Below are 13,063 nucleotides of genomic sequence, written 5' to 3' on the forward strand. Positions count from 1 at the left end.
TAGGCAGTTTGATAATGTGTGTGGATTACATTTTTGTCATTGCTGATGTGTTCCTGCCTCTGTGCCTACTTACCGATATAAGGCCATTCACTTGCTGGGAGTGGCACCTTAGCCATCTTCAGTGTGGCTTTTAACCATCAACACCAACAGAATTGGCTCTCACAAGGATTGGATGAGTTTAATTACCAAACCGATAACGTCAGATTATTTTCCAACAGCCATATCCAAACCTACCTTGTCAAATATTATCAATTCTGCCTGTTGTCACAAATGAAGTTGTATACTTTTCAGTCTCTACTGGAGTCGTTCTTATCCAACGTTCTATTGTACCCTAGGATTCCTTCAGATATTGCCAGGGCTTTCTTGATCCCCTAAATCAAACTGGGTAAGGTCAAAAATTTTATATATAGGCAACAAGCAAACTACTGTTAGAAAAAGCCAAACCCAATCATTGAGTACTGTTTTTGCTCCGAACTCCTCCGATTTTTACCCAGACCCTAAAATTGGAAATTCCACTTGCAGAGCCAATTGTGCCATGGCTTAACATGGTCAGCCATTGGGCCATCATGATTGACACGTGATTTAAGATTTATCACCACATCATGGTGCACATAAGTGCATTTTGTTGTGTGTTAATATGGTGTGTCAGAACACATCATAAGTGCATTTCAAAGGAATTGTACCTATCCACCCTTTGAACTACTCCTCTCTAGTTCCATATCTTTTAATGGTAATCTTTCCTCTTCCACACCCACCATCCTGTTGGTATTCCCCCTAGGCTGAGGACGTTTCACACTAACCAGTGCTTAACTCTACATTTAGGCAGAGGTTAGAGTAAACCGCATATACAGATAGGTCAGCAGCTTGTACATGTTTTTTTTATGTAATATTCCAATTGAGTATAGTTGGTGACAAGCTATATGCACACTCCATGGCAGGTAGTCACCTGGATAGTTATGTGTAAATAAAATAAAGAAACCAGCATTTTATTAGTTTATATTATTTTAATTTCCAGTTGAACAGTGGAAAAAATACCATTATCCTATCACAAGTGTACAGAGGTACAACACATCACATCAACAATCACAGTTTTCCATCAGTTGTTTCAAATTCTGGGAATGAAGATTGATCAGCCCATTGTGTGCCCATTTTAATGTCCGTTCCTAAAAGCTTTTGAGTAAGGCAAAAACTTCTCCAAGAGCGCCATGGGCAAATATACATCACACAGTCCCAAAATATGTTACTAATAATATTGGTATGCAAAGAGGATATTTGGTAATTACATTTTAGAGAAATACTTTATATCCCAGTAAATCTAGTATCAATAATCCGTAGTATTAATGAACTAAGTCTGGTTCCAAATTTTATACGACAGATTAATAATGCAAGAACTGAATTGTGAGAATTACAAAAAGTTAACCGACATCTTTTATGACTATTAAGATAATTATTAACACATTTAATGCTGACATCTTTGGGGTAGGAGTCATCTATCCCACTTACTAGGCAGACATTGGTAAGTTCCTTCTAAAGTAACCCTGTCACGAGGTTGAAAAATAAGCAGACCATGACCAGGCTGCAAAGGAACTGACTATCTGTTGACATGATTCACTCCATGCAGGACAGTTTCAGGTGCTCCAGTGAACACTTCCAGGTGTGTAAAGATAGCATATTCGTTCCTTGTCATGTACTGGTCATAACACAGTAACAAAATGGTGGATAGGAACTACAGCCCTGAAACTGCCATTCTATCCAACACACCCAAAATGTCAGGTAGCAGTGAAGGTAATGAAGAAAATAAAAGTTGACTTACTGCCAATATTGCAGGTGTTGATGAAAACTACTTTTACAGCCTGGCCATGGTTGATCTTAGACCAAACCCCCAATCTGGATCTATATTTTTATCCAACAGGACAAAAAAAAATGGTTGCATTGAACACCAAAGTTCCTTCACTATGGCATTCCTAGAATGGTCTCTAGTTTTAACAAGGTGACCCAGGGCAGCTGGCAGATTATTGGGAGGTCAACGGAAAAGCATTTTAAAGAGTTTCCCCCTCAAACAATTATTGATCCCTCGAAACTAGTTCACACTGTAATCTGCCAACGTTTTATGTTATGACTATTTGTGTTTTGTGCCCAAATGCTTCAACTTGCATTCATAACAGACAATAGTCAACATACAATTTGCACTTGTTTCAACACCTTAGTAGGAGGGGAAACAAAGATATACACATAGGTAGATGGAGTAACCTTTAAAGTGAAATTAAAGGTCAAAATAAAATGTAAAAAAAAAAAAAAAAAAAGGAAATTTAAAGAGTGACATAAAAGGATGCGGTATTCATTAGTTGTACATCTTTGCATTAAACTTCATCCACAAATTTACAAAGAAAAAAAAAACCCAGGCATTAGAAGGAAATAAATGGAAATCAAGAAAACCAGTGCTTACTCTTTCAAGAGAAGTTAGTGTAGAAACACATGACAGTAATTCACATCCAATACTCAACATACACATTTGTGAATACAACAGTTTGGGATTACAGTGCTGTCTTCAGCATGACAACTCATTCATGTCGCCTGAATACACATAGGATTACCCTATCAACACCAAACTCATACAATTTATCAAGTATATCTCCATGCATTGGTACAAGGCATACATCACAGCAACAAACAGATCTATTCATTTTTTTGTTGTCTATTTCATTTTTCTATATTTTTTTGCTTAATATATTATACTTTGGGTAAGTACTCTATGGACCCAAGATGTTAAAAATATACTTTGAATTTTTAAAGAACGCTGAAATAAAAGTATATTTTTGCATTGCCAATCCAATGGGTAGGTTTTTAATACATACATTGGTATTGTTATGCATTAGCATACGTACAGTTTCTGCATTTTCTTTGCATGTTAAACAATTTGCCTGCTTTACATTAATCATAATGTAAATGCATGAAACATTTACCAAGCACCATGTCACTGAGCAATTCTGAGAATGAAACCTAAAGTTTCACACGTGTGTGTGGTCTTTAATTTTTTTTTTTAAATAAAGCAATCTAACATTTTGTACTACAAACAGGAAGAGTGTAAAGTATTGTTATAAATTACTTTTTTATATTTTCAAATTAGGCACACAGACCCTCACAGTAAGTCAATAATATCACGCCTAATACTTTTTGTAGACTGACAGCAGTCCAGAAACCATATCAGCCGGTGTGAAACCAATAAGGTTCAGTTGCATCGTTACTTAACTTGTAGATTGAAGACAATGGTACTACAGTACTCCATTGGCTTTAACGGTTTTGCATTTAATTGCAATACTTAATGCTTATTCTTTGGCAGTAAAATGAATCCGATGACAAATAGAACAAAAAGTTTTGCACAAGACTGCTCCCTTGCTTTTGTAAAATGGTTGTATGACATACTGTAATAAATGATGTTACATTAAACAATTCTAACCCCCTTGTGAAAGAAAATTAGGTTTATACATGGTATTATGGTATTATATGTAGCTTTCTACCAACATTTTAACCTCGGGCAAAATGTCAGCACTGCCATCAGTGACCTCTCAATTTTTTTTTTTGAGACAGCTGTAAATTATAGCTGATCATCTCAATGGTTCTGCAAGACATTTTAATTTGTTGGGGTGAGGGAACAAAAAAATCAAACTTTAGCTGTACCGTAATGTAGTTCCTGCTACAAAAAAAAAAAGTAGGTCTTAAGAATAGTTTAAATAATAAATCAAGGAAAGGACCAATATGGCGCATTTCCTTATTTGCCAACAAATAAAAAAAAAAAAAAAAAAAAGCTGAAAATGTTGTGGGGCTAATTAAGCACTATTAGGATCGTTAAAAAGACACGATGGTAAGACACTAAACAAAAAGACGTCTGGTCATCTTTCATTTTTATTATAAGGGTTAGAAGTGAGAGTGAAGATTACAAAGGCTATCAATGCCTTTACCCAGCACTGGTGATGTATGCTTTCACTGAATTCACTATAATTAAAGCATGCCTGGGGGTCAAATAACAGCTTTACAAATGAAACTCTACTTTCCGCTGTTTAGTAGTAGAAAATGGCTTGAGAATCTGGGGAATAGAAAAAAATGAAGCATAAAAACAGTGAAGGAAATAAACTTCCAACTTTCCCAATTCATCTTCCTTCTCGTCAGTATGCAGCCCCATCGAAATGGGTCAAAAAATAATTTGAGAGCTCTATTTTTCCTACTTTAGCCCTGTAGTTGTCAGAAAATAGCAAAACTGATAAACTTCAAGATGAAGAAAAAAAATATTTTATGTACCTTATACTTTATTCCTGTAAGTTTTTATTACAGAGGTCAAGGATGATTTTAAATGTCCCAGTTTTTGTTTTCTAATTCTCTGAAACTATGCAGTCTTATGTGTATAAATTGTAAGTGCCGCAAAAGGCATCAAACATCTAATACACAGATATAGGGTGCACATGTGGTTAAATACAACATTTTATGGCTGTAAAATATAAAAACAATCTACAGTGAGAATAAAAACATGGAGTATGACAATATATTCATTAGGAAAGAACAAACCACTTAAACACTGGACACCACAAGGCTAGGAATCCTAACAAACTGTTCGATTTATGTTATCCCATTATGTAATAATTTTCCAATCATATGCAGAAAAAAAAGTGTAAAGATTCTCAAGTCACTTTAGTAAATCAGCACAGTTACCTTGTAAATGTTACTATGCAATTGTAGAATTTTTAAATATAGTGCAGCAAGGAATCATGCTTTCACAAAATATTCAAAAGATGGCATGTGTTTTTAAATTTCCCTAGATCAATTTCTTTTTTCACTCTTAATACTCCTGAAACTATTTGGCTGTCAAATCTCTGATGTTTAATGAAGTTTTTGTTTTTTTACTCTGAGGTCATCCATAGCAAATATATATATAATATATATAATTCCATCTGTGTTGCACAACTGACAGTGTATATAATTGAGAATTAAAAAAACCTTTTGATTGCCTATTTAAAGATGACTTTCTAAAGTGCTCCGTGATGCACAGGTGAATTTGGTTAAACGCTATTGTGGCATATCATGTGTCTGGACAACAAAGTAATTCTTTTGATAGCTGTATAAACATACACTACCCAATGCCTAAACCCAATGGACCATTTAAATATCCTTCACCAAATTTGTGGCAAGCAGCCAAAAGTGCAAAAAAGCTAGTGGCTACCCTTGTCATGGTAAGTCACAAGAGAAAAAAAAAGCTGCCAAAATCTAGTGCACAATAGCATTTTGTAGAATTTTTTTTAGCTTTTTAGCTAAAGAAGTAAGACATAAGTTTTTGTTTATATTATACACAACTATTTCTTAATCAGTGAAAAAGGAAAAATAAAAAAAATGGATGAAGATCTTGACGCTGCTTCTGTCTTGACACCAGAACAAATATTCATAAATGGACTCCATGCAAACCACTCAAGCAAATATAGAAAATAAATAATAAAAACCCAAAAAAACAAAAAGATTCTTACCATTACAAATTAACACAGAAAAAATGTCTTAAAGTGTCTCCCCCCATGTAATAAAATGTTTAATCCGTTGATTTTAATTTGTTTACGCTAAAGTTTAATAGCCCATACATAACTTTACAAGAATCTACAACACAATTTTTTTTTTTTTACAATGCAAAGAAAAAAAAAAAACAAAAAAAAACAAAAAACAAAAGTGGACATACAAGCAAATGCTAAAGAATAAAAAAAAAATGAAAAAAAAAATAATTTAAAAAAGGCAAATATGTTTTCATGCTCACTATTGTAAAATTGTTTGAATTCACTACAGGGGCTGGTAACAGAGGGGAAAAAATAAAATTCCTGTTCAGGGTTATAAGTATTCGCAAATGTTCAGCAAATTTCCAAACATACCCACATGTTAAAGCAGCATGAGCATGGGACACAGTGGAAATTGTTCTTTTGCTTATTGAAAAGCAACTGACATTCTGGCAAGACAGATAAATATATTTAAAGAATTTGTGACGGTAAAGTCTTTGTTTTCCGACACTGCAACAGTTTGTTAAAAGTACCACTGACACAGGAGTGTGCAAGCCCCTAGTTATGCAATATTCAGCAAACCCCTGTAGAGTTAAAATACAAAAAAAAATCTCTTCTGATAGCAGCACTCCAGCAGTCTGCTGCTTGCAATGGCTTGGGCTGCTTCCAGCTGCCTGACTGCATGATCCAGGGTGTGTCAAGACAAAGGGGCTCTCCATTTCATCAAATACTGGTCAAGTAAATAGTTTATATTCCCGGCTTTCACAGGTGAATCTGTTACCAGATTTTCAAATAAAGTCCTGCATTAAATAAAGAAAAAGGTTACTGGAATGTGGAAGCAAATGGCACAACATTTAAAGCCTAACTCTAGAGAGATATAAAGAAATGAATGCAGCTTATACATGTCAGTGCTAGATTTGACCTGGCATCAGTCTCCTAGTACAGAAAGCGAGAGGAAGCAGCACAAGGAGGCATTCAGTGCCGACCAGAATGACGTAGAGATAGTCTCACTATTGTGCTGCCTCTCCATTTCATATGACCTGGGGTGATTACATGATGCCCTGAGCACTGAAGTAGGTTTAAAGATTCTGGATATGAAACAGAGGGCATTATTGACAGATAAAAAAAGTATCCTTAAGACAATCATATGCATTAGATAGCAATGATCTAATTATTGAGGCAAGCATAAACAGTGTTTAAATCAAGAAATAGTTTTTAGCCTGGTGGGAAGAAATTGTAGGTGGGTGGTGCCCCGGTATTGTGATGCAACTCTTTAGTAATCCTCCCAAAAACAGCCAGGTGGTGCACCCAGCTAAAAGGGGCTGGCATGAACACTGATAAAAATGGATTTCCATACTAACAGCTAATCATACAATTCCAAAAAAAACAATGCAGAAAATGGGTACATTTTGTTCTCCAGACTGGGTGTCTGATAGTGACTACTTGTAGTACATAATTATGATATATATAATTATGATTCAACATGAAGAATCCAAATCACATTAACCAGCAGAAAGGTTTTTTAAAAAAGTCAACTTTGGAGCTACAGAACATGTACCCCCATGCTTCTCTATTAGCCCTCTGACCCCTCCCACTCTAGACCAGATCAAAATATTTTGCTTGTCAAGCATGACTTATATAGTGCAGGACTTACCTGTGCAATTTGTGAGGTACTATTTAGTGTTATTTATCTGGAGATGTAGGTGTATGTTCTAGACGGTGAACGAGTGGACTCCGCAGGGGCCGATGGGTCATTTAGAAAATCCCAGATGAGGATAGTGTCATCATGAGAACTGCTGACTATCTGGAACTCATCAAACTGTAGTCGGAAAACTCTTCCTGAATGTTCCTAATGATAAGAAACACAGTCTTAAACTCTCCAAGGCAGAACTTTGGCAAGATTTAGACCAGACTTAAAATAGTTAGCAGGTCTGCAAAATGCTCTATATACTTATATGCTTAGGGGCACAAAAGCCAGTCCTACAATTAGTAGAAGTGTTGTCAACCTGCCATGTGAGCTCCTTTGGTTGGTCATTTGGCTGCCTAATAGACGTCATGTAGCTCAATGGCAAGGAGATTGCATGATAGGCTGACAATACTGCTGATTGAAGGCAGTGGTATAGCAATTTTTAGCCAGGAATTGCTCCTACTGGCAGATCTCCAGGTAAGAAACAATTAGATTTTACAAACTTTGTAGTATAGGTGTTTCCTGATAATATAGGGGGTTTTTATGATGGTAACCAAACAAATTTCCAGGTCTAGATAACAGGAGTGATGTGTTTCAGAAGGCAAAGGTCTGTAATCCATTGCATCACAAGCAATTTTTTTTTTTTTTTTTTTTTTTTTTTTTTTTTTTTTACAAGTCACCCTTTTAGGATCTTCCTCTGCAATTACTAGTCATCTCTCTGCAGGAAAATTTCTATCAGTTATCTTTAATTTTAAAACTTTTAAAGGTTATGCATGACTCCATCATATAAACCAAATGTGCAATTTAGCTTTACTGGCCCTTTAAAACAGCATGTGACAGTCATCACATTACCCACACTAATTCAGCCAGACATTATAATGTCTTATAGAAAGCAAAGTGAAGACAAATGAGCCTGCAATCAACATCCATGAACTATGAACCCTTTCCTACTGCTTGCAATTTGAGCTGAAGCTATAGGAGGCTATTCCATTCCTGGTACTAAGCCAAGATTAATTTTGGATGGCCATAATGGCAGCGCTCTCAATCCTGATCTCCTGTGGTCACAACCATACACAAACCACAGCTCCGATTCTTTTAAGTGTGCTTCTATTTAACAGGCCGCAGTGAAATTTTGCCAAGAGGGAAAATAATGGTGCCTGGATGAGACTGCAATTACACAGATCTTGTGACAAATTAAGAGCCTTATACTTTGTGCTGGATACTAAAAATCAGCATTATAGCCATCCTTTCTGGTTGTATGTATCGACCCAACTCACTGACTGGTAAGTCTTAAAAGATATACTAAAATAAAATACTTCAAGTAAAAAAAAAACAAAAAAAAAAACAAAAAAAAAACAAAACAAACACCATCTAATATAACCCGAATGCACTTTAAATACTTAGAATCCCTCAACCTGTGGCAGGCCCTATGTGAAATACGCAGGCTCTGAAAAATTTCACATCAGTACTGCAACAGGGGTGAGGAATTCTATGTGAAATTTAAAGTCAAACACTGGGTGCGTCTCACAAGTGCGATCAGTAGCTCCTGCATAAATAAAGCCAGCAAGCTTTTTTTAGGGCTATAAATTAAAAAATACAATTACAAAAAAAAACATTGTAGTACTAAAGTAACCACATTTTCTATCAGTTTTATGAGCCTATTGATTTTCTTACCTTTTTCAGTACTTTACCATGGACCTCTGCACCTTTAAACCATGAGCTCTGCAGCATATGTATAAAAAAGTTCTAGGCATAAATGAAAACCATATTTTGGGGGGCATACGTCCTTCCACCAACACTGGACAGTTATTCCTTCTGTCACTGAACATAGGTGCCAGTGTCTACTCCCACGGACCATACCCAGCAGCCTCCGCACTTCTTGGTCCTCTAGGCTCCTTCATTCCTTTGCCAGAGCAGGCTCACACCTGCTGTAACTTGCAAACAAAGATGATGCAGTTAGAAGTCTCATTACTTGCTTTCTGTAGATTGTGTAATCTGCCAGATTCCAGCAGAGGAAGCAAGTAATGAGACTTCATGTACCAGTTTGGTTTACAAGTTGCTGCAGTGTATCAGGTGTGTGTCTGCATGCCATTCAAAAAACCTTGACATGTCAAGATGGGCCACATGTTGGACAATCCAGGGTTAGAGCCAGCTGGACATAAGTGTAGAGGAACTTACGCCACTATGAATCCAATAGAAGCAAAGGGAAATTTGCAATTTTTAAAAAAATTCTTATTTCACCCACAAATAGGTTTTCTTGGTATTGGTTTTCTTTCTGCATGAACATGTGCTTCCACAAAATAACAGGAGTCTAGTTTGCAGTGTTGTCTTTGTTTAATAAAACTGTGCATGGGGATGGCAAGTATGAGGTTTTTCCATTTCCTTTTGTTGCTATTCAATAACCGTTCTATTGCAGGAATAAAAAAAAACCTTGTACAATTTCTGAAAAGGTGGCAAACATTAAAGCCCTTTTATTCTGCAATGGATAGTCATTTAGGTGTTAAATAACTGTTGTGTTTTATAACAACTGTTTAAATGCCTTCATCCTCCTTAACAAGACAACAAATCTCAGTGTACTTACCACAAGTGTCCGTAGACAAAGAGTCCCTGCGGGAGCACGAGGATCTAAAGCAGCCACAAGGTCCCACACTTTAATTTTCCTGCAAGCCAAAGAGTAAGTTATAGATTGCTCACAAATAGTAAGACCATGTAATAAAACCAGCAATGGTTTTCACAATATAAAATGTTAAAGAAAAAAATAACAGTTGAAGCTTTTAATAAGACAGCTCAATGATTATGTAGAATGTTTAGCAACCGATAAAAAAAGGGATTTGCTTATTGTAGCCATCAGAAAGTGAAATTGAACTGGATATTGTAGCAAAGTGAACCTGTTTGCTATTATTCTTTACCAGTTGTGCTTAAGAACAGGCATCTTTTTTCTTTTATTAGCTATTAAAACTCTGTCTACTAAAGCCCACCTATTGATTAGCTTCTTGTAGTTACATGGTTTGGTTTAATTCTTTGACACGGAGGTCAGGTTCAGCTCTGCCCTAGGATTTTTCTACGCATAGTACATCTGTTGAAAGTCCGTAGACACTGGACAAGTCTAAACTTCTGAAAAACTTTTAGAATGTCAGAGGTTATTTAAACATTGTAAATGTGTACTGTGGATCAATATTTAGCAAGACAACTGATCTACCAAGAGCCAAGCAAGAGTAGGAATATCCATTGGTTGGGAGTAGAACCTACTTCAAATTACTAGAGACCTGATCATTTTACCAGACTGGACTTTGTTCAAAGTAAAAAAAATCTGCTCGTGTTTACCCAGTCTAAAGTAATATTTCTCCAAATGCTTTGTCCTGAATCAAGTTCCCAATAGTTTACAGTCGTCCAAACATTTGGAGTCATCGCAAAAAAGATCTTCCAATAGGGTCAAACACTTCTAGAACAACACCTGAAGATGGGAATTCTGTTCATTTTGGGGAGTTCTTCCCTGCTCTGTATACAACTTTACTTGTACATCAAAACTGTTTACTACATAACTATATGTACATGTACTTTTTGCAACTGAACACAAAATGGCTGCAAGTTATATGTCTTCAGACTTGTTTACCTATTACTAGCATATACACCAAAAAAGCCCCCTTCTATTTATGTTAGTGGTCATAACAGGGTTGGCATAAAGCAAACAATTAATTGGAAAGGCCCACTATATAATTTTTATGCCCACAGTCTTTACATACACTAGGATAAAAATCTATTTGTATGTGCTCACAGACCAATGTACATGTGCCCACAGCTCATATGATATACCAGTGAAACATGTCAATGAACTTTAACCAAATGGCTCATATCCTGGACTGCAGCCTGTGTCTCGACAGGCCCAGCAAACCCAGCGTGTGCACAATAGCAGCAGTGTTTGTCATGTGCAAGGGTGTAACAAGCAGCAATGCTCACGGAGAGTCATGTGATGAAACATGAGTGAGCACTGCTGTCAAATAACTGATGCTAATTAGAGCAGGGCCTTTAATAACGAAGCCCCGCGGTGAACAGATCAGGAGTATATTTTGATAAATGCTTTGACTAATGAAACATGCCTCGGCTTCGTTACAACCGAATGAAAAATAAGAATATTTTTGCCGTGCACTTCTAAAATTAACCAAGACAAATAGCTTGAGAACAGGTGATGTTAATTAATGGAGCATTTAATGGCACCTGATATAGAAACAAAACATCCTTTGTATTCTAATTCCTATGAAAGGAATCTTTCATCTTCAACTTTTTCTCAGCATTGCTTTGCTCTTAAAGGGAAACCAAATCCAAAGAGCTAAATGTTGAGCAGAGACCTGTATAAATGGAATTTTTTTTTACTGTTGAGCTTTGTAGAGTAGAAAATCTTCTGTTCAACTATTTTATGCTTTTCTATATGGCTCAAAGGTTTTTTTTTTTTTTTTGGAAATAACTTTAGGTCTTGGGGAACCCCTTTCTATATTTTTATAGAATTTCTATATCCACAACTCCCAGTACATTAGAGTGATGGTCACAAGGAAGGACACATGTTGCATAGCTGGGCAGTGGGAATAATATCAACCTTCGCCAAGAAGATCATTGGTGTCACTGAGTGAAACAAGATACTCATTGCTCAAGAAACCCCTAAAAACCTGGAGGAACCCTAAGATTTCATGGTACCCTGGTTGAGAAACTTTGTTCTAAGGTATAAATAATAGAAACACTGCAGAAGATCTGGTTTTAAAAAATGTGTTTACAATTGCACCGTCTCTCTACTCTCTAAATCCACACGTAGAGAAATGAAAGGGCCCAAAACAAAAAAATTCACTTGCCTTCAATCCCGCAGGGCTGTCGATCCGTCCGAAAGGTTCTTCAATCAGGTCCCGCGCTGTCCCGGCATCCGTCTTTGGGCTGGCGCGCTAGGAGAGAGAACAGAGAGAGCAGCCAAGAGCCTCCTGGGATGCGTGTTGTAGGTATCCCAGGAGGCTCTGCGCCCCCATTCTTTCTTTCTCCTGGGCTTTCAGTTGCCACCCAAAAATAGCCAGCTGGTTACTGAAATGTGTTGGGTGGTGTGTGCAGCTAAAGGGAATGGGAAGAAAACTGGTTAAGCAGCACTTGTATTTAGAGCTATAAAATGAGTTTACTGAAAAAGCTGAACACATTATCACACCAGGCAGGATTATTTATCAATAAGGTGACCAGGAGCCATTTCTATTACTTTTCTATTTTAGTTACCAGTAGCCGACTAGAGAATGTTGTAGTTATAATTGTTCCAGCAAAAAAAAAAAAAAAAATAATTGGACAGGCATTTGTTTCTTCAACACATTTTACCACTGTAATGCCCTTGTTACCCTAAGCCAAAAGAAAAATTTTTCCATTTAGGAAAAAACTGAAAAGGCTAAACTTTTACAGAGTTGAACTTCTGCTTTCCATGGATAGCTAATGAGAGAGGGAGACCAACAAATAGATTACAACAGCCTTTAAACACACAGGTAGAGCAAGACAGTATAGCAAACAGAATGTTATAGGTCACTTTAACCTCCTGGGCGTTTCACTGATGACTGGATTTCTGTACCAAAAGCAGTACACTGTTTTTCATGAATTTTTTTTTTTTTTAATTGTAGACCTGTAACTTACCAAAATATAGCCATACAAGGGTCTAGTAGATATCCTGAATATAATAAACTTTGAAACACACAATCATGTAAACAAAAAATAATTACCTTTAACCACCTAGCCGTTAAGCCCGACCTTCGTATGGGCAAAAAAAAAAAAACGGCTAGGATGGTTAACCCCGAGATTTTTCCCATCCATACTTACCTGGTCCCCCTGTGCTCATCCA

The 13,063-nt window shown here is 36.5% G+C and overlaps 1 protein-coding gene across 4 annotated transcripts in view; it reads right to left on the minus strand.

Annotated features, from left to right (window-relative positions):
* Positions 1 to 984: 984 nt before the first annotated feature.
* The window catches only part of BTRC (beta-transducin repeat containing E3 ubiquitin protein ligase), a 104,186-nt gene continuing 92,107 nt past the window's right edge, over positions 985 to 13,063 (minus strand). For 3 of the 4 annotated variants that reach the window (XM_072424999.1, XM_072424998.1, XM_072425003.1), the window contains exons 12-14: positions 9,794 to 9,872; positions 7,180 to 7,374; positions 985 to 6,325 (exon numbers count right to left, since the gene is read on the minus strand). In XM_072424999.1, the coding sequence (XP_072281100.1) occupies positions 7,213 to 7,374; positions 9,794 to 9,872 (241 nt within the window). In that variant the 3' untranslated portion in view covers positions 985 to 6,325; positions 7,180 to 7,212. The remainder of the gene's footprint in view (positions 6,326 to 7,179; positions 7,375 to 9,793; positions 9,873 to 13,063) is intronic. The other variant, XM_072425000.1, reaches the window with a different exon arrangement.

The sequence above is a fragment of the Pyxicephalus adspersus genome, chromosome 10, assembly GCF_032062135.1.
Source record: "Pyxicephalus adspersus chromosome 10, UCB_Pads_2.0, whole genome shotgun sequence".
Lineage (NCBI taxonomy): Eukaryota > Metazoa > Chordata > Amphibia > Anura > Pyxicephalidae > Pyxicephalus > Pyxicephalus adspersus.